The 26,584-nt window shown below is 36.3% G+C and overlaps 1 protein-coding gene across 3 annotated transcripts; it reads right to left on the bottom strand.

The window, feature by feature from the left end:
• Positions 1-478: 478 nt before the first annotated feature.
• Positions 479-2,511, bottom strand: LOC140865707 (uncharacterized). Of its 3 annotated transcripts, XM_073270426.1 has the most exons (4): positions 2,303-2,511; positions 1,810-1,877; positions 1,653-1,725; positions 479-1,535 (listed from the first exon to the last, which is right to left on the bottom strand). In XM_073270426.1, exons 1-4 carry the CDS (start codon positions 2,412-2,414, stop codon positions 883-885), a joined length of 906 nt encoding a protein of 301 aa, XP_073126527.1. In that variant the 5' UTR covers positions 2,415-2,511; the 3' UTR covers positions 479-882. The 3 variants fall into 3 exon arrangements, with proteins under 3 accessions (XP_073126527.1, XP_073126525.1, XP_073126526.1); XM_073270424.1 differs by having other exon boundaries at positions 479-1,725; positions 2,303-2,510; XM_073270425.1 differs by having other exon boundaries at positions 479-1,725; positions 2,357-2,506.
• Between the last annotated feature and the right edge of the window lie 24,073 nt (positions 2,512-26,584).

Below are 26,584 nucleotides of genomic sequence, written 5' to 3'. Positions count from 1 at the left end.
AATTTAATTGTCTACATATAGTATCAAAAAATTTATTATAGGAAGTTTATTCATCAAACTATTGAAATGTTAGCACCGAATTTGATTGGTTTCTGAATGAAATTAGATTTTGTGCAGAATTATATCCTTCCCTGTCGTTTTGGCTCATAATGAAGTTGGTTCAATGATTGATTTGGGAAAAAAAAAAATCGTAAATTTAAAAAGAATCGAATTCGTAGAAAATAATGGAAAATTTGGATTCAATTCGTTCAAGTAAAAGTAGAAAGAAAGAATAATATTCTTTTCTTAACTGACAAGTTGTAGATAATACAATAGGGTGCCAACGTAAATGCGACTTTTTGAACCTTCAAACTTTAAGGTTTCTTTTAATGTTCGAAATTTGGAATTTAATATTTTCACCATTCATTGGACACATTTATGGCAGATGTTCCACCGGCTGAATCTTAACATAACCTGTGCCGATATTGTTGAACTTAAATTCCTTATTGACCTTTGTATCAAAACTAATTATACAGAGAAGAGAAACAACCACACATAAATTCTCCTAAGCAGCAATAGCATGCCTCCAAGATCAAAATTTTGAAATTTAAATCACATGATAGCTAAAGCGAGTCAATTATCAAGAATCCAGTTTGAGGGTGCTAGCTATAATACACGCAAAGTATTTGATCGAAGCTGTCGGAATCTTTATGCTTTCACGATAGCCACTCGAAACAGGAAACACGTACCAAAACCCAGTATATCGCAGCTTAACACTCAGACTTAGATAAATGATGATGTAATTTAAGGCGCTTGAATTGTCACTCGGTTTTATATATCAGGGTGAACGATATGTTTGGAGTATACTCACGGTTTTCTCCAAATCGTACGTTTGACAAGTCTTCAATCACCTTCATCTGGGATCTCAAAGACTAAAGTTCGCACCATAGAAGCAAATCTGCCATCTGATCTCTTGTCACTGACCTTGCACACAGAAAGAGCAGGACGTTCATTGCTTGGAGTTAACCCAAGGCTATTTGATGCCAGAACCACTCGCTTTCCAACTTCTGGTTTCCTGCATTTCTCTCCTGAGGCTTTCGAATCAGGCTTCTCCACCTGCGGGGGTTTGTGGGCAATTACTGGTGACATTAAATCAGGCGGAAAATTACAATACTTGGAGTTTTTGCTGCTGTTCAATCTTTCTTTGTGTCTACCTAGTAATCTTGAACTTGAGGCCACTTCATCATAATCTGAGAAGTATTTATGGATAATGCCTGAAACCGATACTGTTTCTGACATTGCTTCACTAAGACCGGAATCCCACCTTTTTCTCCTATGTGCTTCAGCTCTAGTCACAATGCCCTTTGCAATCCTTTGGGCTTTAGTTGTGCCTCTTCTATCCCTTTTTCTCCTTTTCTTCCTTTTCATCAATAAATGGAAAATTGTAGGCACCTTCACCGATGAAGTTTTACGGTAGGAAGTTATGAGTACCTTGCTTTCTTTCCTTCCGCATTTCATAATATTCTTATCACCACTACTCAACGAACATCCAAGTTCTGTAACGCCATCATCAGTGGAGTTATGACCGATAACTTGAATGCCATTACATTTAAAGGAATCTACCAGATTATCATTGCTTGGAACGTGCACTAGAACTCGAAGAAACCAATTACCATTTGAATCCCGAAAAGCATACTTGAGAGGCAAAGACTCGGGCAGGTAATAATAGCAAGATCTCCGCTTCACCTGTAACACTTTCAGTATATGATTGTGCTCGAAAGAGAAGTATGTGAATCAAATGAAAAAAAAAAAACCTCGAGCAAAACCTACCATCATGGCATCAATCCTGATTCTTCCATATCCTGGGAAGCAATTCAGATGCACCCTCTCCACCTCCCCTACCATAAACAAAAAGTGTTCTCATCGAAGTCAATAAAATTACGATAAAAAAAATGAAGTTTGTTAAAAGATTGAAGTGTAGCCATGGAGTCACATTGAGTTCATACATCTTTAAAACAGCCGGACAAGAACTCAAGAACAAACCAAACAATACATAATCAACATAAAGAAAAAAAAAGCCCATGTCTCCAATTTTTATTTTTTCACTTGAAATTTCCACTAAAGTCACAAATTAACACTTCTTAGTTTGCAATCGGACAAAATATAGCTTTACTGGCATCATTTGCCAACTTCTATCCCATAAACACTACAATTAGGTAAAACCCTGCTCGCATATTTCTCCTTTGAAATGTATTATTATAACTAGATACAGAAAAATAAACACAAAAAAAAAAAAAAAAAAACTAGAATCTAAGGAGCAAACCCTTGAAGTCCTTAACCGAGATGTCGGCGGGAATCGGCACAACAATTCGGGTACCTAAGTCTGTTTCAACAAACGCGAGCGTTGAATAAGCCATTGAAGGAGCTTGCTTCATGGGTTCTCTTCTCGACTTCTGCAGCTAATCAAAATGGCAGTCTTGGCAATTTTTTTTAACATAGTATTAGTGTTCGACTTCGAATGTATGCCTTTTTATGCTTGTACCCTTTTTTTTTTTTTTAAAATAATAAAAAATCAAAACAAGAGCGAAAAAAAACGGTAGTCGGTAGAGAGCAAAAACCAAATTTTTGCGGAAGTGTAGAAATAGAACCATAGAAGATAAGAGAATAATTTTGAAAATTGGTGTTTTTGTAAATAAATAATAATAATCTATCTATAAATGTATTAAAAAATTGGTAGAAAGGGCTGTGAATGTAAAATCCAGATTTCTTCGATAAATAAATAGAGATTACGATATATTATATTGTTTCAACTAATAATTCCTCAATATTTTTTTTCAACTATTAAGAGATTATGTTTCATTGGTGTGATTTTATCATGCATTTCATTAAAGAAAAGGGTCAAATTGATGGTAGAAACGACAGATTCATAAATAGCTTTGAACATTATATTCATTAGGCTTTACCTTCATTTAAGCAGCTATAAATTAATAATTAAAATTAAAATATAATGTTGAAATTCGATTATCTAAATAAGTGTTTAGTATGAGATGAAGTTAAAGACGAGATATATTCGAACGTCCATGTGTTGCACGAGCCACTCAAGAAAGGGGCGGATGAGGAGAGTGTTATTAAGGTCACATGTCATACTTTATTGTAGTTTATAAATTAGTGTCTCGAATATATAATATATATTTAAATTAATTTAATTTATATTTGAATAGTAGTAATATCATAATTCTAAAAATCACCGACGGTCTAAAATGTAATTTGAAATATTGAAATTAAATTTTAAAAAAATTAAAAAAAAAAAAGCAAAAGTGCAATAACTATATTATATAAGGAGAATATTGGCAAAATTATATTATTTATATGTAGTATAGATAAATAATTTACTTTATAAAATATAAACACAACAACTTCGTTAAAAAATATAATAATAATTTAAAAAAATATTAATAATTTTTAATAGTATTAATTTAGTTTGATAACATAAAATCAATTATTCAGCGATGGTTTTTTTTAAAAAATACCATTGCTATAATAATTTTTTTAAAAAAACTATAAATATAGCATTTAAAAACTCAACGGAATTAAAAAAATCGTTGTTAATATGGCTCGATTTTGTTTAAGTATATTTTTAAGTAACTTCGTAATGAGAATGCAAGAAAATATTTATGAGTAAATAGCAAAATAATATATTTTTCGGGAATTCCAAAATCAGAATCCAAGGAAGTATTACAAATAAAAAGTTCACCTCGATTTGTCATAGATGGATATATGATTTTTCTACGCTACATAGTGTCTACGTATGTAGTTTTTCTCCCCGCATCATATTGCGAAATTGTGGCGGTTGGACCAAGGGCGTATCTAGAATTAAGTTTTTTTGGGGCTTCACATATAAATTATTAAAAAACTAAAAATTTGGAAAATCTAAAACTTTCGGTTCAAAATAATATAAGCAAAACAAGCATAAAAAGAAATTTTTTTTTTTCGTCTCTTTCAATTTGTCTATCACTACAAACATAACAAAATATCAATTAGCAAAATAATATCTTTCTCTATGGAAATTGAAATCAAACAATGACTTAGCTGGTTTAGGTTTCAATTTTTTTTTTAATTTTTTTCGCGCCTATTTGATTTTTATTTTTTAATGTGATTAATTAATAATTTGTGCCATATATATAGCATACCTATGTTAATTTTTTTTGCTTGGCCCCTACATAAGGTACGTCCCTGGTTGGATCATCACCACGTGATATCATCTTTTGTTAAAAATGTGGGATGAACATGATCTAATGATATTTGAATATGAAGAAAATTTGAGCGAAATATATATAGTCTATTTTTGGATATATATTTATATTTTTATAACTAAAAACCTTAAAATATTATAAAACTCTATCTTTATCTATATTTATAATTTTAGACCGTCTATCTATTGTCATTCATAATTAAAAAAAAAATCAAATACAGAACAAATCAATAATTTTAAAATAACAAATGTTATCATATATACTTAAATATTTCAACGATGTAAATATGCATCACGCTAATCTTTTACTATATAATAATAAATCAAAAATGTCACGACCCATGAACTGGGCCTAGTTGACATCGGCGTTGTTTAAGAATTTAACATTGAAACAACAAGTCTCGTAGTACAAATCTTGCCAAAAACCAGTCTATTTCATAAACCATAACTGTTTTTACAGTGAAGAACACAAGTGCGGAAGTAATAACGTAGTAAGAAATAAAACTGAAATAAATTCTTAAATTTTCATATCTTGAACTTGATCACCAACCCCAAAATGCGTGTTGTTCATCATCTTCCAACTGATCTTCGCCCGTATCTGGGGAGGGAAGTAAGGGAGTGCGTGTTTTGGGAAACACTCAGCAATTGGGGGCCAATCGTACACACAAATATCGAATATATATATACATATGATACGAATTCAAAAGAAGACATGTTACAGAACATGTCGCAACAGGAGTCAAGATATGAGACAAACAGAATTCGAAACAAAGCATCAAGACAAATCATAACTTAAGCATAACTTAAACATAGCACTGCTATTCATCTCGTTAATCCTGGCTACTAATCAGTCCCTAATTGTTACTCCTCTAAGGGGACGAAGCCTTAAACGGTTATTATAACCCACCACATCAGGGCCTTATCATATCATGTTTTTGGAATTTCCTTACCATTTCTTAATTTGAATCATAACAGTGCATTTCAAGATCTCATTGCATAACAGAGGAATCGTACAGAACGAAACATGAAACGAAATCAAAGGACATGAAACGAGGAATGTACGATCGAGTTTTCAAAACAGGAACATCATTCTTTTAAAAATATATTTATTCATATCTTATCATAATGACCATGGGCTTTTACTGGTTTTGAGCTCCCTCTGGGGTCTTTTCTTGTAAACGGGCTCCCTCTGAGGCCTTTTTCCTCACAGGATTTTCTTAATGCGCCATTATTCAAATCAGAATCATCACAAACGAACATATCACATGGATATCCATTGGAACGAAAAGAACAGAATGAATCTGAACAAAGGCTTAGCAAAGGAATGCATAACGAATCATAAGGTACTTCAAAATGAAGCATAACAAAGGATTCATGTGGAACGAAACATATACGGAATCAAAAGGACATAAAACAAATAGTGTACGATCAAAACTTGAAACAGATACTTAGTGATTTCAAACAAGAATAAGCCCAAACAAAGATTTTGATGGTTTCTTAGAATAATGCTTAGAGAATCAAAATTAACAAAAAGAGTCTAATAGAAACAAAACTCAATGATTTCCATCGAATTGAAACAAAGATGTCTTAAAGAAACAAAAACCCACTTACCTTATTTTCGGATTTGTATGCAACAAAATTCAGTCAACTTGCAGAAATTTATTTTTGGCATATTGAACCGTCGGATCGACCTCAAATTTGGTCCGCACGTTCATTAGGATGTAAGAAATATTATGAACAGTGAAGATCGGCTTTGAAGATCATTTAATACCATTTCTGGTCGACGAACTGGAGTCGCTCCCTTCTCGCCTAGAATCTGCCACTTATTATTGCGAAGGTCTTTTACGTAAATCTAACCGTTGGATTGGATTGAAACTTGGACAGAACATGTATAACATAAAAAGGTATATTGTGAACGGTCGAGATTTGATTTCAAAGTCATATGGGGTGACGAAAAAAATCAGTACAATGGACTTTGAAATGATTCTTGGTTGTGATTTTTCACTCAACCTTTGGGAGTATTTATAGGCAACTTAGATCAGCTGAATGGTCATGGTTTAAGGCCATTAAATCCCATTTTAATGTCATTATCGGCCATGAATTGGGCTATTGCAAACCTTGATCATGACTCTTCAATTTCTACATTGATGTTAGCCTATCAACTCCTTGTAATGTTACTAAAAAAAACTGAAATCTTCACATCCCATCCTCCTTATTGAGAGTTTCGTCCTCGAAACTCGAGTCAACTTGCCCTTCAAAATGAAAGGGATATATCTTGCGCATCTTTTCCTCAAGTTCTGAAGTTCCTCTCTCTCCGTGTGGTTAGATCATTTTATTTTTATGTACGGAATGGTTCTTCATCTCAAAACTTGGTCATTGGTATCCACTATTAGGATTGGACTTTCTTCATACTTCAAATATTCATTCAAGACCCCTTTAATCACGAGTGGTCCAACTTCAAGAATTTGACTTAGATATCTATAAGATAGTATGCTTGTCATGATTTCTCATAATCGCACCATATTGTCCATGTCTAGGGTAACCAACTAGTCTAGAATAAATTCATGCGATGATGCACGAATTTTATGAGTCTATCAACAATCACCCATGATCTTATTTTAACCCAAAAATAATTTTGATACAATTAATGTCCATACAAAAAATTCCTTATTGGCGTATCTCTACTAATTGAACCCAAATTACGTAATTATCTTACATTGTTCTATCAAGTTCACTAAAATCCCCATCCTCTCGGCATGTTTTCTTTTAGCCGTACTTTTCTTAATCTTGTCTATAAGCATTACATACCCAAATTCCTACTAGATGAATCACTAATAGTTGAATTCCTCTCTAAATATATCCATATTTTTCAATAGTTCAAACCTAAATTCCTTTAACTGAGTTTCTCTTAACTAGAATCATCCTTAATTGGTATACCCTTAACTAAACACACAAGATATAGTGTGATAGATCTATGAATTAAAATTCATCCTTTCAGTGATAAGCTTAGTCTGTAGCATTTCACGCATGTCTACTTCTATTGGCTCTTCTTCATGTGCGTTCTTTGCGCTAACTGGTGTTGATTTGTAGCTAAATTGATTTGAGTACTTGCACGTCCCATAATTCGTTCAAGGACAAAAGTGAAGTTCATTCTAGAATCAGATTACTCTTAAAAAATCTATTCTATCAGCCAACTATTTTGTCTTATCGGATTCTTTCTCTCCCAACTGGTTTATTGTCCCAGCTGGTCTATCTGAACTAGGGCTGCTTCACAACTGTTTTTTTTTTCTGCAAGAAGGTCTTCCCATCCGGATTATGGAACCTGGAGTCTCTGATACCACTAAAATGTCACGCCCCGGAACCGGGCCTAGTTGACATCGGCGTTGTTTAACAATTTAACATTGAAACAACAAGCCTCGTAGTAAAAATCTTGCAAAAAACCAGTCTATTTCATAAACCATAACTGTTTTTACAGTGAAGAACACAAGTGCGGAAGTAATAACGTAGTAAGAAATAAAACTGAAATAAATTTTTGAATTTCCATATCTTGAACTTGATCACCAACCCCAAAATGCGTGTTGTTCATCATCTTCCAACTGATCTTCGCCCGTATCTGGGGAGGGAATTAAGGGGGTGAGTGTTTTGGGAAACACTCAGCAAGTGGGGGCCAATCGTACACACAAATATCGAATATATATATACATGATACGAATTCAAAAGAAGACATGTTCCAGAACATGTCGCAACAGGAGTCAAGATATGATACAAACAGAATTCGAAACAAAGCATCAAGACAAATCATAACTTAAGCATAACTTCGACATAACACTGTTATTCATCTCGTTAATCCTGGCTACTGATCAGTCCCTAATTTTTACTCCTCTGAGGGGACGAGGCCTTAAACGGTTATTATAACCCACCGCATCAGGGCCTTATCATATCATGTTTTCGGAATTTCCTTACCATTTCTTAATTTGAATCCTAACAGTGCATTTCAAGATCTCTTTGCATAACAGAGGAATCGTACAGAACGAAACATGAAACGAAATCAAAGGACATAAAACGAGGAATGTACGATCGAGTTTTCAAAACAGGAACATCATTCTTTTAAAAATATATTTATTCATATCTTATCATAATGACCATGGGCTTTTACTGGTTTTGGGCTCCCTCTGGGGCCTTTTCCTGTAAACGGGCTTCCTCTTGGGCCTTTTCCCACGCATGGGCTCCCTCTAGGGCCTTTTTCCGTAGACAAGCTCCCTCTGGGGCCTTTTTCCTCACAGGATTTTTCCAATGCGCCATTATTCAAATCAGAATCATCACAAACGAACATATCACATGAGTATCAATTGGAACGAAAAGAACAGAATGAATCTGAACAAAGGCTTAGCAAAGGAATGCATAACGAATCATAAGGTACTTCAAAATGAAGCATAACAAAGGATTCATTTGGAATGAAACATATACGGAATCAAAGGACATAAAACAAACAATGTACGATCAAAACTTGAAACGGATACTTGGTGATTTCAAACAAGAATAAGCCCAAACAAAGATTTCGATGGTTTCTTATAATAATGCTTAGAGAATCAAAATTAACAAAAAGAGTCCAATAGAAACAAGACTCAATGATTTCCATCGAATTGAAACAAAGATGGCTTAAATAAACAAAAACCCACTTACCTTATTTTCGGATTTTTATGCTACAAAATTCAGTCAAATTGCAGAAGTATTTTTTGGAATATTGAACCGTCGGATCGACCTCAAATTTGGTCCGCACGTTCATAAGGATGTAAGACATATTATGAACGGTGAAGATCGGCTTTGTGAATCATTTGATATTATTTCTGGTCGACGAACTAGAGTCGCTCCCTTCTCTCTTAGAATCTGCCACTTATTATTGCGAAGGTCTTTTACGTAAATCTAACCGTTGGATTGGGTTGAAACTTGGATAGAACATGTATAAAATATAAAGGTATATTGTGAACGATGGAGATTGGATTTCAAAGTCATATGGGGTGACAAAAAAAATCAGTACAATGGACTTTGAAATGCTTCTTGGTTGTGATTTTTCACTCAACCTTTGGGAGTATTTATAGGAAACTTAGATCAGCTGAATGGTCATGGTTTAAGGCCATTACATCCCATTTTAATGTCATTATCAGCCTTGAATTGGGTTGTTACAAACCTTGATCATGACTCTTCAATTTCTACATTGATGTTAGCCTATCAACTCCTTGTAATGTTACTAAAAAAACTGAATCTTCACATCCCACCCTCCTTATTGAGAGTTTTGTCCTCGAAACTCGAGTTAACTTGCCCTTCAAAAAGAAAGGGATATATCTTGCGCATCTTTTCCTCAAGTTCTGAAGTGCCTCTCTCTCCGTGTGGTTAGACCATTTTATTTTTATGTACGGAATGGTTCTTCATCTCAAAACTTGGTCCTTGGTATCCACTATTAGGATTGGACTTTCTTCATACTTCAAATATTCATTCAAGATCCCTTTAATCACGAGTGGTCCAACTTCAAGAATTTGACTTAGATATCTATAAGATAGTATGCTTGTCATGATTCCTCGTAATCGCACCATATTGTCCATGTCTAGGGTAACCAACTTGTCTAGAATAAATTCATGCGATGATGCACAAATTTTATGAGTCTATCAACGATCACACATGATCTTATTTAAACCCAAAAATAATTTTGATACAATTAATGTCCATGCAAAAAATTCCTTATTGGCGTATCTATACTAATTGAACCCAAATTACGTAATTATCTTACATTGTTCTATCAAGTTCACTAAAATCCCCATCCTCTCGGCATGTTTTCTTTTAGCCAGACTTTTCTTAATCTTGTTTATAAGCATTACATACCCAAATTCCTACTAGTTGAATCACTAATAGTTGAATTCCTCTCTATTATATCCACAGTTTTTCAATAGTTCAAACCTAAATTCTTTTAACTGAGTTTCTCTTAACTAGAATCATCCTTAATTGGTTTACCCTTAGCTAAACACACAAGATATAGTGTGATAGATCTATGAATTAAAATTCATCCTTTATAAGCTTAGTCTGTCGCATTTCACGCATGTCTACTTCTATTGGCTCTTCTTCATGTGCGTTCTTTGCGCTAACTGGTGTTGATTTGTAGCTAACTTGATTTGAGTACTTTCACGTCCCATAACTCATTCAAGGACAAAAGTGAAGTGCATTCTAGAATCAGATTACTCTTAACAAATCTATTCTATCAGCCAACTATTTTGTCTTATCGGATTATTTCTCTCCCAACTGGTTTATTGTCCCAGCTGGTCTATCTGAACTAGGGCTGCTTCACAACTGTTTTTTTTTCTGCAAGAAGGTCTTTCCATCCGGATTATGGAACCTGGAGTCTCTGATACCACTAAAATGTCACGCCCCAGAACCGGGCCTAGTTGACATCGGCGTTGTTTAACAATATTACATTGAAACAACAAGCCTCGTAGTAAAAATCTTGCCAAAAACCAGTCTATTTCATAAACCATAACTGTTTTTACAGTGAAGAACGCAAGTGCGGAAATAATAACGTAGTAAGAAATAAAACTGAAATAAATTCTTGAATTTCCATATCTTGAACTTGATCACCAACCCCAAAATGCGTGTTGTTCATCATCTTCCAACTGATCTTCGCCCGTGTCTGGGGAGGGAAGTAAGGGGGTGAGTGTTTTGGGAAACACTCAGCAAGTAGGGGCCAACCGTATGTTGGTGTAAGGACCCGATTTTAATCTATTAATTAATTTGTGTGTTAAAAATATGTATTTATAAATATCGGTTTATAGACGATATTAAATTGCATATTTGATTTATAAATCACACAGGAGTTGAAATAACTCAAACCGGGTCAAGTTTTAACCTCGAATGAATAAAATAAGACACACATTAAACCAATACATATCTAATTACTATATACGGATATATATTCTATTTCTCTCTCCTCGGTATTCATCATCGTCATCTTCTCAGCTTTCCCGATTCCTTGTTCTTTTCTTTTCCAAAATTTTCCTATCGCTTCAAATCGCCGTAACTTTTCCGTCGGTTATCGATTTTCGAAAGTAAATATAGTTCCGAAATCCTCGCGACGAGAGCTATCTTTCGGTACCCATATTTAATATTTTTATTGAAATTTCCGAAAACCCGTCGCACCAGCCGCCGTCGTTCGCCGCCGTTCGCCGCCGCCGATCGTCGCCGCCGATCGTCGCCGGAGTTTAGGGGTAGGTTGTATTAGTTGTTTAACCCTTTAATTCCAAGCTTTGAGGTATAATTTTGAATTTAGGGTTTCGAATTTTGGGTATTTCGATTCAATTGACATCCGATAATTGATATTTGATTTATTATTGTTTGTAGGTATTATATCGAAGTCGATTGAAGGTATTCGATATTTTTCAGAATTTATTTGGGATTTATTTCGAATTTCCAGATTTTTTTATATTGTGGATTTTCGAATTTAAGTGTTGATTATTCATTAATTGAGTGTGTAGATGCTCTAGAAAATATAAATGCGAATTTTCGAAATTTGTAGGAATTTTCGGAAAATTCAGATTGTTCTACTTGGGGTATTTTGACTTTTCGAGTCGTATATTCGATATTTGGTCATTGATAGGATGTTTTAATATTAAATATGAATTTTAGGATTTATGAGCAATTTTTCTGGAATTACAGATTCTGAAAATTTGGAATTGGAATATCCGAGAAATACTTGAGATATTTCTGTGGTAATTAAGTGTCGATTGAGGTACGTATGAGCTGTTTATATTACGACGCCTATAATGACATGTAATGATATTAAGTATTTTGTAATGAGTGATAATGTGTTTTATGTGCTTACGTGGATTATATGATTTCATTCACTCATTTACAAGTTTACATAGCACGTTGAGCCTTGACTCCTTTGATTGCTATTGATATTGATCTCTTGAGATGTATTGAGTCATCATGGAGCGAGTGACATTGTTTTAGTGCACTCCTGAGATAGCATGAGGCACGGACAGGTAGCTCCTGTTGCCCTCCGATGCTACGTACAACACTCCTGATGACAGCATGAGGCTGGACGGGTCGCTCCTGTCACCCTCCGATGCTACGTGTATGGATTAGCAGTGATGATTCGAGGTCTGCTGCGTTCCTGGCATGGGTGGCCACTGAGTTTATTGTGATACGATTATTTGGACTCCTTTTGGTATCCCTTATTTCATTGATACCTGTCACGCATTACATTGCATTGTACTTGATTTTATTCATGTCAGTTATATTTGTCGTAATTTTTATAGTTCGTCGTACTGGGGTCCGACCCCTGTTTTCTTTTTATGCTGTGGTTGTTTGTGATTCTATAGCAGGTTATCCTGGGGGATTTGACGCATCTGGTGGAGCGTCATCTAGTGGTACCCAGTGAGGCGAGCGTGGAGTCGAGTTCCCAGATATATGTATATATATATATCAGTTTAGCGAGTTTTATATTTGCCGGGGTGATGCCCTGTGTATCTGTATAAATAGTTTTGGACCTTGTTTTGAATTGTTATTTGTGTGATCGAGCCTTGCCGGCTCTGCATGTGTTTAGTCCTGGCCAGTGCGGCTATAGGTTTGTAAATTGGAGTTGTGACTCTATTTTCGAGTATATATTGCTGGTTGTGTTGTACAGGTTTTTGGGATGTCCTATTTACGAATAGGTCATGCCGAAATTTATGTAGGCCCAAACGCAAATTTTTAACTCGTTTTCGCTGTTTACATTAATTAATCCTGGTTGTTTGATCATTAAATATTAAATCAGGACACGGGCCCTTTCAGTTGGAACACTCGTTCTCGGATCAAAGATGTGATACCCGGTGCAGCGGAAGTTTAAAAATTTTTATTTTCTTATATGAAACGATTCCATATCATGGGTATCAAATCGTAACGATTAAAATCAACAAGTAAAATTAAATCACAATAATAATTTTACCTCTTCAAGCTATGGCTTGATTATGGACACCAACAGATTAATCTGCTCTTGTTGTAAATCCCAGGAACTGATGACTCGCTCGATCAACTCCTGAATTAGGTCCACGAACAGAAAAATAAAACCCTCTAATTGATTGCACTAGAAATCAATCAGATGTTTATCGAAGAGATTAAACAGATTTGATCTGTCAATTCAGAATGTAATTTTTCAGAAAAATCACAGACTGAATTCTCTCAAAAAGGAGAAGGGAATTTCGAAAATCCCCTTAGAAAATATATTGTGATTTTCGAAAATTGCAAGGTTGAATAATGTAGTATTTTCGAAAATTATACTTATATATATATATAATTTCTAGACTGGATTAAGTTATATCTCTATTAGGACACTAACTCCTTAGGGCCCATAATCCATAACTTAAGCCCAACAAGCCAAACCTGTTATTATAGAAATTAATATAAAATTCATCATGACTCCGATTGATAAACTGATTTTATCAATGTACACAGAAACCATTTCTGCACATTTTAAAGTCAAGATAATTTTTCTGAATCCGAATTCAGTGATTTCCAAAAATGCCCATCCCTATGTCATTTTAAAAAATTCCACTTCCTTTAATTAAGAAGTCCAACTTCTCTTTCATTAAATTTAACTCTTTAAATTTAACTATCTCAACGGGGTTTAGTAATCCATTACTTGTGTGACCCTCAATGGTTCAAGGATACAGCTAGCCGTGGGCTCACAACTCCTTGTGACTCGGAACAATAATTTCCGACTTACCCATCGAATCATGGTAAGAGCGCCTAGCAACATCGCCCCGGTGATTCCCTAGGTATCACTGATAGTGTTTGCAAGAACCAGTAGGTTTTGATTAGCGTACAGTACGGTCCCTTCATCCAAATATCCCGATCGAATCAACAACCATTGGTACATCGAGAGTCATTCGAGTTTCGATAACTATGCAATACCTCTTGAAGATCAAATAGTGACATCGCATGTGCTACTAGGAAACCAAGTAACCTAAAGCACATCATGTACTCTGGCCAGAGATTTGTCACACTAATATCTCATCAGATCGCATAGGATATCCACACTCGCAAGCGTGTGATGAATCCTTGACAACAAAGCATCAACTCCTATATGTGTCGTAACTATACCCAATCTCGACACCTGATGACCCTCATAGAGTCGGTAAACGAGTCAAAGTACAGTACTAGTATATAGAGTCTCCATGATGTTTCAAGTAGTAAGGACTAATGGTGTACAACCAAAACCGCGGACTTATCCACTCAATTAATGATAACCACTTGGAAAGTTCGAATAGGGTAGTTCGATCATTCATCATTTGAATATCCATTTGCATGCTTCGAACATCTCCATGTTCCATACTAATGAAACGTGGTACTTGGCATCGCAAATGCTAGTCTCAATCTCGAGCGATCCTTATCCTTATTTGCGGACGGCTCAATTGACTAGGAACTGTTTAGAATATACATTGATTATAAGATGTGTTTCATGATAATCATCCCAATGTACTATCACATCTTACATGCACTCTAGTATATTCAAGGTCTTCATCTAAACATCGTATAGTATGTCACAACATAATAATATGATAAAAGATAAAGCAAATGCCATAATAAAGTGTAGATTATATTAAACAAAAATTGTTTACATATAGAGTCATCAAAGCCCTTAGCCACAAGTTGGCTAATGGGACACCCACTCTTTCATCGTACACATAAATATCGAATATATATATACATGATACGAATTCAAAAGAAGACATGTTCCAGAACATGTCGCAACAGGAGTCAAGATATGAGATAAACAGAATTCGAAACAAAGCATCAAGACAAATCATAACTTAAGCATAACTTAGACATAGCACTGTTATTCATCTCGTTAATCCTGGCTACTGATCAGTCCCTAATTGTTACTCCTCTAAGGGGACGAGGCCTTAAACGGTTATTATAACCAACGCATCAGGACCTTATCATATTAAGTTTTCGGAATTTCCTTACCATTTCTTAATTTGAATCCTAACAGTGCATTTCAAGATCTCATTGCATAATAGAGGAATCGTACAGAACGAAACATGAAACGAAATCAAAGGACATGAAACAAGGAATGTACGATCGAGTTTTCAAAACAGGAATATCATTCTTTTAAAAATATATTTATTCATATCTTATCATAATGACCATGGGCTTTTACTGGTTTTGGGCTCCCTCTGGGGTCTTTTCCCTCACAAGCTTTTTGCAATGCACCATTATTCAAATCAGAATCATCACAAACGAACATATCACATGGGTATCAATTGGAACGAAAAGAACAAAATGAATCTGAACAAAGGCTTAGCAAAGGAATGCATAACGAATCATAAGGTACTTCAAAATGAAGCATAACAAAGGATTCATGTGGAACGAAACATATACGGAATCAAAGGACATAAAACAAACAATGTACGATCAAAACTTGAAACAGATACTTGGTGATTTCAAACAAGAATAAGCCCAAACAAAGATTTCGATGGTTTCTTATAATAATGCTAAGAGAATAAAAATTAACAAAAAGAGTCCAATAGAAACAAGACTCAATGAGTTCCATCGAATTGAAACAAAGATGGCTTAAATAAACAAAAACCCACTTACCTTATTTTCGGATTTGTATGCAACAAAATTCAGTCAACTTGCAGAAGTATTTTTTGGAATATTGAACCGTCGGATCGACCTCAAATTTGGTCCGCACGTTCATAAGGATGTAAGAAATATTATGAATGGTGAAGATCGGCTTTTTAGATCATTTGATACCATTTCTGGTCGACGAACTGGAGTCACTCCCTTCTCGCCTAGAATCTGCCACTTATTATTGCGAAGGTCTTTTACGTAAATCTAACCGTTGGATTGGGTTGAAACTTGGACAGAACATGTATAACATATAAAGGTATATTGTGAACGGTGGAGATTGGATTTCAAAGTCATATGGGGTGACGAAAAAAATCTGTACAATGGACTTTGAAATGCTTCTTGGTTGTGATTTTTCACTCAACCTTTGGGAGTATTTATAGGCAACTTAGATCAGCTGAATGGTCATCGTTTAAGGCCATTACATCCCATTTTAATGTCATTATCAGCCATGAATTGGGCTGTTACAAACCTTGATCATGACTCTTCAATTTCTACATTGATGTTAGCCTATCAACTCCTTGTAATGTTACTAAAAAAAACTGAATCTTCACATCCCACCCTACTTATTGAGAGTTTTGTCCTTGAAACTCGAGTCAACTTGCCCTTCAAAAGGAAAGGGATATATCTTGCGCATCTTTTCCTCAAGTTCTGAAGTGCCTCTCTCTCCGTGTGGTTAGACCATTTTATTTTTATGTACGGAATGGTTCTTCATCTCAAAACTTGGTCCTTGGTATCCACTATTAGGATTGGACTTTCTTCATACTTCAAAAATTCATTCAAGATCCCTTTAATCACGAGTGGTCCAACTTCAAGAATTTGACTTAGATATCTATAAGATAGTATGCTTGTAATGATTCCTCGTAATCGCACCATATTGTCCATGTCTTAGGTAACCAACTTGTCTAGAATAAATTCATGCGATGATGCACGAATTTTATGAGTCTATCAATGATCACCCATGATCTTATTTAAACCCAAAAATAATTTTGATAAAATTAATGTCCATACAAAAAATTCCTTATTGGTGTATCTCTACTAATTGAACCCAAATTACGTAATTATCTTACATTGTTCTATCAAGTTTACTAAAATCCCCATCCTCTCAGCATGTTTTCTTTTATCCGGACTTTTCTTAATCTTGTCTATAAGCATTACATACCCAAATTCCTACTAGATGAATCACTAATAGTTGAATTCCTCTATAAATATATCCATATTTTTCAATAGTTCAAACCTAAATTCCTTTAACTGAGTTTCTCTTAACTAGAATCATCCTTAATTGGTTTACCCTTAGCTAAACACACAATATATAGTGTGATAGATCTATGAATTAAAATTCATCCTTTCAGTGATAAACTTAGTCTGTTTCATTTCACGCATGTCTACTTCTATTGGCTCTTCTTCATGTGCGTTCTTTGCGCTAACTGGTGTTGATTTGTAGCTAACTTGATTTTATTACTTGCACGTCCCATAACTCGTTCAAGGACAAAGTTCATTCTAGAATCAGATTACTCTTAACAAATCTATTCTATCAGCCAACTATTTTGTCTTATCGGATTCTTTCTCTCCCAACTGGTTTATTGTCCCAACTGGTCTATCTGAACTAGGGCTACTTCACAACTGTTTTTTTTTTCTGCAAGAAGGTCTTCCCATCCGGATTATGGAACCTAGAGTCTCTGATACCACTAAAATGTCACGCCCCGGAACCGGTCCTAGTTGACATCGGCGTTGTTTAACAATTTAACATTGAAACAAAAAGTCTCGTAGTACAAATCTTGCCAAAAACCAGTCTATTTCGTAAACCATAACTGTTTTTACAGTGAAGAACACAAGTGCGAAAGTAATAACGTAGTAAGAAATAAAACTGAAATAAATTATTGAATTTCCATATCTTGAACTTGATCACCAACCCCAAAATGCGTGTTGTTCATCATCTTCCAACTGATCTTCCCCTGTATCTGGGGAGGAAAGTAAGGGTGTGAGTGTTTTGGAAAACACTCAGCAAGTGGGGGCCAATCGTACACACAAATATCAAATATATATATACATGATACGAATTCAAAAGAAAACATGTTCCAGAACATGTCGCAACAGGAGTCAAGATATGAGACAAACAGAATTCAAAACAAAGTATCAAGACAAATCATAACTTAAGCATAACTTAGACATAGCACTGTTATTCATCTCGTTAATCCTGGCTACTGATCAGTCTCTAATTGTTACTCCTCTAAGGGGACGAGGCCTTAAACGGTTATTATAACCCACCGCATCAGGGCCTTATCATATCATGTTTTTGGAATTTCCTTACCATTTCTTAATTTGAATCCTAACAGTGCATTTCAAGATCTCATTGCATAACAGAGGAATCGTACATAACGAAACATGAAACGAAATCCAAGGACATGAAACGAGGAATATGCGATCGAATTTTCAAAACAGGAACATCATTCTTTTAAAAATATATTTATTCATATCTTATCATAATGACCATGGGATTTTACTGGTTTTGGGCTCCCTCTGGGGCCTTTCCCTATACACAGGCTCCCTCTGGGGCCTTTTCCCATGCATGGGCTCCCTCTGGGGCCTTTTCCCATAGACAGGCTCCCTCTGGGGCCTTTTCCTTCACAGGATTTTTCCAATGCGCCATTATTCAAATCAGAATCATCACAAACGAACATATCACATGGGTATCAATTGGAACGAAAAGAACAGAATGAATCTGAACAAAGGCTTAGCAAAGGAATGCATAACGAATCATAAGGTACTTCAAAATGAAGCATAACAAAGGATTCATGTGGAATGAACCATATACTGTAACGCCCCAAATTATCTTAATTGACTTTATTTGAGATAATCAGTGATTTCAGAATTCGAAAGCCGACTTTTTATTGCTCAGGGTCTATTTTGCAATTTTCGGAAATTTCAGGGACTAAAATGCAAAGATCAATTTTGTTATAAGGTTGAGACTTTAACTAAGTCTTCACTTCATCCCTTCATCACCTCCAATCGTTCCCTCCTCCATTGAAGCGACAAAAGCTTCCCCAAGCTTTTGTGATTTCATTTTTAGCTCGATCCGTCCGTTGGAATTCAATCTCGAGTAGATATCTGCGATCACAGTATCGAGTGCTCCGTTTGGAAGTAAGTTTCTCTTATTTCTAAGAGGTTTGAAATTTTGGATGTTGTTAGAATTGATTTAAATTCGGAGAGGATGTTCTTGAGGTAGCTATGATAGTATAACTAAGACGGTTCGGAGAAATTTCGACGATCGGATTTGATATGATTTTTCTTATGATTTTTGAAACTTATATTTTTGAGATGTGTTGGGTTTGACTTGGAAATGATGTTAGATGATTGGTTTGAGTATTTGGAATTGATATTCTGTTGTCTGCGATTTCGGTTTGATCAGTTTATAGTCGTTATGCCGTCAGTTTGAGTTTCGGGATATCGTTTCTATTGATTTGATTATACCAAGTTTTATGAGGTTTTGCTATCGATATTGATCTTATGAATTCTTCTGTTAGAATGATTCGAAGTGCTTGGAGTTGCGAGATTACAGCTTCGATCAGTTTGGAAGATTGAGACGGTATAGTATCGACTTCTTATTTATCAATCAAAGAAGTTTGATTGAGTTTTGAATTGAGAATTGTTGTTTTACAGATTGAAGAATGTTAAACGACGAGAAGGTATAAGATGACTTTGGAATGAAATAGGACGATTAACTTGAATCCGTATTGATTCGAGTGTCCTAGAGGAAATCACATATTGCATGTTTATATGCTTATTTGAACTTATGATGGAATTACTATTTGAGTGCATGATATTTCATATGCATTCATATTGAACCGATTGATTATTCATTTTGAATTAGATGATCTGGAGACTATAGTTGAGTGGCCTTGGTAGGCGATTTACTACAAGTGTCGATTAACTCACTATAATGCCCTAGAGTCTAGAGGATTAAAATATACCTCGTCCACCTCGAAAGGGAAGTTCGGTGTGATTGTGAGATATTTTAACCTCGGGATCCCAAACCAAAGAAAGAAAGAAATAAGAATTCCTTTTGATTATCTGAGTCTGTCAATCCAGAAGTTTTAAAGTCACGCATATCATTTTATTCCGCAGTAAATGAAATACTTGAAGTTTATGTGGAACTTGATTATATATCATGTTTTGATATATTACGTGATATTGTATGCTAGTCTCTTTTACTGGGAATATTATTCTCACCGGATTATCTGGCTGTTGTCTTTGTTTGTATGTGTACTTGGCAACAGGTGGGGCAGGACCGAGTCAGAGGCAGCATGGCTAGATGGATGAGAGGATAGAATGAGGCTTGGATGTTAGGAGTCGTTTATGTATTCAAACTCCTTTTTGTATTGAATAAGTCCGAACTAGATGGATTTTTTTATGCATGTTATATTGTGAGGATTGTATAACTCTAGACCTAATCCTTTGTATCTTGTTGAATGGGATTTTATGTTATTATTGCATGGTTTGAGTTGAGTTGGATTTGGAGAAGAAACACCAGAATTTTTCTGGTACAGAGCATCTCGCTCGATCGGTTGAATTTTACCGATCGAGCGAGCACCCCTGTACCGAGACAGAGAACTGGACATTTTGTGTACGCTCGATCGGTAAGATTTTACCGATCTAGCGGGGATCCTAAAATCTTGGGCAGAGACTTGGATTATTTTTGGTCGCTCGATCGATAAGATCTTACCGATCGAGCGAGCACCCCTTTTAAATAAAAAATTTATTCTTTAATCCTTTTGTTTAATTGTGTTGATCAATTGAATTACCCTAAGATTAGATAATTAGAATCGAGGCCTCACATTAAGTGGTATCAAAGACTTAAGATCTTGGACTGAATTTAGAAGAGAGCGGGGTAGATTGAGTCCGCTTGAATTGACTTCTCGCATGTGTTTGAGTTATTTAATTGATTTATTAAATACGATGCGAGCATGCTTTACTGATTGAGAATTATTTGAATTACATGATTATGTGATTTAATTTATAAAGCATGAAATTACTTGAGATATCAATTGATGGTTTCTGGATCGAATGCGAATATTCTCGAAGTGGTGCTATTATCCAGATAAGGTTTTGGACCTTATGGAACTATGGGAATCTGATTATCTGTGTCCTAACATTTGATTATAAGATTATGGGTTCTCGAAGAGTGCTGAATAGGAACCCACCGCCAGTTGTTACTCCGAATGAGAATCCGCCTGTGAACACTCCTCCGAACGAACAGGGAAGTACAGTAACAGATCAGATGGATGCAACAGCTACGCCTATGGAGACCTTACTGAAGAGGTTCCAATCTTTCCGACCCCCGATTTTGAAGGGTACGGAGAATCCAGTTGACTGCGTGTGAGACCTCGGTTCTTAACATCTAATGATAATATAAAGTAAATCAACATCAACTAAAATTCAAAATTCAAGGCAATAATTTTTTTATAAACAGTGCTGCGCTCGATCTCATGTACTCGTGCGATCGAGCGCACCAGAAATTAAACAAGTTCTGCCGGGAAAAACAAGTGCTGCGCTCGATCGCATGAACTCGTGCGATCGAGCGCACCAATTCTGAGAAGTTCTCTGCCTCAACAAAATGGAGGGCTGCGCTCGATCCCACGTACTCGTGCGATCGAGCGCACCCTCTGCCCAGAAAAATATAAAAGAACAGAGCATGCTTGCTTCCAACTACAACACCATTCAAACTTCAATCTAAACATGCCTCAACACAACCAACATGCATAATTCATTACAAGATAGTTCCAAAGTTATAGAATCCTCCAACTAATAGAACATGCATTCGATTCTTAGTTTACAATCCAAATTACATCACAAGCTTGCAATGAAGATACAACTCCTACAACCAAGGGCCTCACTTCTATTCTCTCCAACACCTATCTATGAGTTCTCTGGCTCGGTCCTGCCCCACATGTTGCCAAGTACACATACAAACAAAGACAGCAGCCGGATAATCCGGTGAGAATAATATTCCCAGTAAAAGAAACTAACATACAGTATCACAAAATATATCAAAACATGATATATAATCAAGTTCCACACATTCCTCAAATAATTCATTCAACTGCGGAATAAATGATATGCATGACTTTAAAACTTCTGGATTATCAGACTCAGATAATCAAAAGGAATTCTTCTTTCTTTCTTTCTTTCTTTGGTTTGGGATCCCGAGGTTAAAATATCCAACAATCACACCGAACTCCCCTTTCGAGGTGGACGAGGTATATTTAATCCTCTAGACTCTAGGGCATTATAGTGAGTTAATCGAAACTCGTAGTAAATCGCCTACCAAGGCCACTCACCTATAATATCTATATCATCTAATTCAAAATGAATAATCAATCGGCTCAATATGAATGCATATGTAATCTCATGCACTCAATTATCATTTCGATCATATATCAAGTAAACATTTAAACATGCAATATGTGATTTCTTCTAGGACACTCGAGTCGATCCGGAATCAAGTTAATCGTCCTATTTCATTCCAAAGTCATCTTATACATTCTTGTCGTTTCACAATCTTCAATCTGTAAAACAAAAAATCTCAATTCAATATCTATTCAAGTTCTACGATCGATAAGTAAGAAGTCGATACTATATCGGCTCAATCTTCCAAACTGATCGAAGCCGCAATCTCGCAACTCCAAGGACTTCGAATCAATCTAACAGAAGAAGTCACATGATCAATATCGATAGTAAAACCTCATCAAACTCGGTATAATCAAATCAATAAAAACGATATCCCGAAACTCAAACTGACGGCATAACGGCTATAAACTGATCAAACCGAAATCGCAGACAGCAGAATATCAATCCAATCTACTCATAACAATCATCTAACATCATTTCCAAGTCAAACCCAACACATCTAAAAAATCTAAGTTTCAAAAATCAAAAGAAAAATCATATCAAATCCGATCGTCGATATTTCTCCGAACCGTCTTAAATATACTATCACAGCAACCTCAAGAACATCCTCTCCGAATATCAATCAATTCTAAAGACATCCAAAAATTCAAACCTCGTAGAAGTAAGAGAAACTTACTTCCAAACGGAGCACTCGATGTTGTGATCGCAGATATCTACTCGAGTTTGAATTCCAACTGACGGATCGAGTTAAAAATCGAAATCACAAAAGCTTAGGGAAGCTTTTGTCGCTTCAATGGAGGGAGAGGTGGTTGGGAGTGATGAGGGAGAAGATAAGGAGACTATTCAATGCCTCCAATAATATAACAAATCCACATTTTGCGTTTTAGTCCTCAAAATTTCCGAAAATTGCAAAATAGTCCCTGTTTAATAAAAAGTCGGCTTTTCAATTCTGAAATCACTGATTATCCCTAATAAATTCAATTAAGATAAAAACAAGGCGTTACAATTCTCCCCCTCTAAGAATAGATTTCGTCCTCGAAATCAGTAATATCAACTCATAAGAAAGAAATAAGAATCAAAAATAGAATTAAGGACTCACGTCAGATAAACAATTCCGGAAATCTCTGCCTTATATCTGATTCTGTCTCCCAAGTCGCTTCTTCGACTACGTGACGACTCCACTGAACTTTCACCAACGGAATCGATTTGGTTCTGAGCTGTTTTTTTTTTCTGTCAAGGATCTGAATCGGTCTATCGAAATAACTCAGAGTTTCATCAAGTTCGGCTTCGTCAGGTTGAAGAACATGAGAAGGATCGGGATGGTATTTCCTCAACATCGAGATGTGAAATACGTCATGAATACCAGATAAGGAAGGAGGAAGTGCTAATCTGTAGGCTAGATCGCCTATCTTCTGCAAAATCTCATACGGACCGATGAATCTCGGTGACAACTTCCCTCTCTTCCCAAATCTAACAGTACCTCTAAACGAATAAATCTTCAAGAATACACGGTCTCCCTGATCGAAAGATAGAGGTCTGCGACGGATATTCTCATACTTCGCTTGACGGTCCTGAGCAGTCTTCATTCTCAATCGAATAATCTTCACCTACTCAGCCATATCACGAATCATATATTGTCCCAAGTCTTGGGACTCAGACATCTCATCCCAGTACAGAGGAGATCTGCACTTCTTTCCGTACAACGCTTCGAATGGTGCCATTCCTATACTCGTCTGGAAGCTGTTGTTGTATGAAAACTCAACGAGAGGCAATGAATCTTGCCAAGTAGTGCCAAAGTCAAGCACCATTGCTCGTAACATATCCTCTAGAGTCTGAATCGTCCGTTCTGATTGACCATCGGTCTGAGGATGGTATGCTGTACTCAAGTGCAACCGAGTACCAAGAGCCTCCTGAAGACTATGCCAAAAATGAGAGGTAAACCGAGGATCTCGGTCTGAAACAATCGATCTCTGCACACCATGCAATCTGAAAATCTCTCTGACATACAACTTGGCCATCTGATCATGACGATATGCCATTCGATACGGAATAAAACGAGCAGACTTCGTCAAACGATCAATCACTACCCAAATGGCATCGCATCCTCGAACTGATCGGGGTAGCTTCGTGACGAAATCCATCGAGATATGATCCCACTTCCATTTCGGAACAGATAAACTGTGCAGAAGACCACCCGGCCTCTTCCTCTCGGCCTTTACTGCTGGCAGTTCAAACATTTGGATACAAACCTCGCAACATCACTCTTCATCTTCTTCCACCAAAACAGACTCTTCAGGTCATTATACATCTTTCGTCCTCCAGGATGAACACTAAACCGACTGAAATGTTCCTCTTGTAAAATATGCTGTCTCAACTCAGAAATATCAGGCACAACAATACGGTTATTCACAAATAAAACATCATCCCTGACCTGAAACTCAGACTGGTGTCCAGATCACACCTACACTATCGAATGATGAATACTCTCATCGGATTTCTGTGTTTCTCTGATCGACACAAACAAATCTGGCTCGGCCTGGATAGTACAAACTCTAATAGGATTCCTATCTGATTCAAACTCCAACCCAGAATTGCAATAGTCGTCAATCAAACGAGACACACCGATGGTGGAAAGAGATAAGGAACAAAGCTTGCGACTCAAAGCATCAGCAGCTGCATTCGACTTTTCCGGGTAATACTTAATCTCGCAGTCAAAGTCCTTCAATAAATATAGCCATCTCCTCTGTCTCATATTCAACTCAGACTGTGAAAATAAGTGCTTAAGACTCTTATGATCAGAAAAGATCTCAAAAGACTCACCGTACACATAGTGATGCCAGATCTTTAAGGCAAAAACAATAGCAGCGGGTTCAAGATCATGAACTGGATATCGAGTCTCATGCGGTTTCAACTGCCTCGACGCATACGCTATCACGTGCTTCCTCTGCATAAGTACGCAACCAAGACCTGAATGAGAAGCATCACAATACACCATAAAACCTCCAGAAACTGATGGAATAGAAAGTATCGGAGCGCTAGTCAATCTCTTCTTCAACTCAATGAAACTGGTCTCACACTATTCAGTCCAAACAAAAGGCGCGTTCTTCTGAGTCAGCTGGTAATCGGCTTCGCAATAGATAAGAAACCTTGAATAAATCTGCGATAGTAACCCGCTAAACCCATAAAACTCCGAATTTCATGTACAGAAGTCGGCCTTTGCTAGTTCATAACTGCCTCGATCTTGCTGGGATCGACATAAATCCCATCTCCAGAGATAATGTGACCAAGAAAAATGAATCGGTCCAACCAAAACTCGCACTTCGACAGTTTGGCAAACAACTGTTCGGTTCTCAAAATCTGCAAAACAATCCTCAGGTGCTCTGCATGATCAGCACGGTTCTTTGAATAGATCAGGATATCATCAATGAAAATAATAACAAACTCATCTAGAAAGCGCTGAAAGATTCGGTTCATCAACCCCATAAAGACTGCTGGGGCGTTAGTCAAACCGAACGGCATGACAAGAAATTCAAAATGTCCATACCTCGTCCTAAACGCAGTCTTAGGAACATCATCTTATCGCACTCTCAGCTGATGATACCCAGACCTCAAATCGATCTTTGAATAAACACAAGAGCCCTGCAACTGATCAAAAAGTTCATCTATACGCGGTAAAAGATACCTGTTCTTAACCGTCGCCTGATTTAGTTGGTGGTAGTCAATGCAAAGACGCATAAACCCTTATTTCTTTCTAACAAACAGAACAGGAGCACCCCAAGGCGACACACTAGGCCGGATGTATCCCTTGGAGATCAAATTTTCGAGTTGCTCCTTCAGTTCTTTCAATTCGATCGGAGCCATTCTATAAGGAGCTTTAGAAATCGGCTGAGTACATGACGTCAGTTCGATGCCAAATTCAATCTCACAAATAGGCGGTAATCCCGGAATCTCACTCGAGAACACATCAGGAAACTCTCTAACCACTGGTATGTCAGTCAACACCGGGCTAGACTTCAAAACATCCACTGCATAGATCAGAAAACCCTCTGATCCTTTCTGCAACAGTCTAGTCATGGATAAAAAACAAAAATCAAAGGAATTATAGATCGAAAACTCTTACCAAAGAATCTCCACTCATCTGTCCTTTCTGGTCTGAAATGGACTACCTTCTGAAAACATTCCACTGTAGCCCTGTACTCAGTCAAAATATCTATACCAACTATGCAGTCAAAGTCAGACAAACCAAGCATAACACAGTCGAACTCTATCAAATTCCCTTCACTAATCAAT

The sequence above is a fragment of the Henckelia pumila genome, chromosome 4, assembly GCF_033568475.1.
Source record: "Henckelia pumila isolate YLH828 chromosome 4, ASM3356847v2, whole genome shotgun sequence".
Taxonomy (NCBI): Eukaryota; Viridiplantae; Streptophyta; class Magnoliopsida; order Lamiales; family Gesneriaceae; genus Henckelia; species Henckelia pumila.
Note: the sequence above shows the minus strand (reverse complement) of the source record. Positions and strands in the feature narration are given on the sequence as shown.

What these genes read in the sequence shown, in the direction of transcription:
- LOC140865707 (XM_073270424.1), bottom strand. Translation starts at nt 2,414, where the DNA reads ATGAAGCAAGCTCCTTCAATGGCTTATTCAACGCTCGCGTTTGTTGAA. An exon ending in CTCGGTTAAGGACTTCAAGG is followed by an intron (nt 1,878 to 2,302) that starts GTTTGCTCCTTA and finishes TGTTTATGGTAG; the next exon opens with GGGAGGTGGAGAGGGTGCAT. An exon ending in TCAGGATTGATGCCATGATG is followed by an intron (nt 1,726 to 1,809) that starts GTAGGTTTTGCT and finishes AAAGTGTTACAG; the next exon opens with GTGAAGCGGAGATCTTGCTA.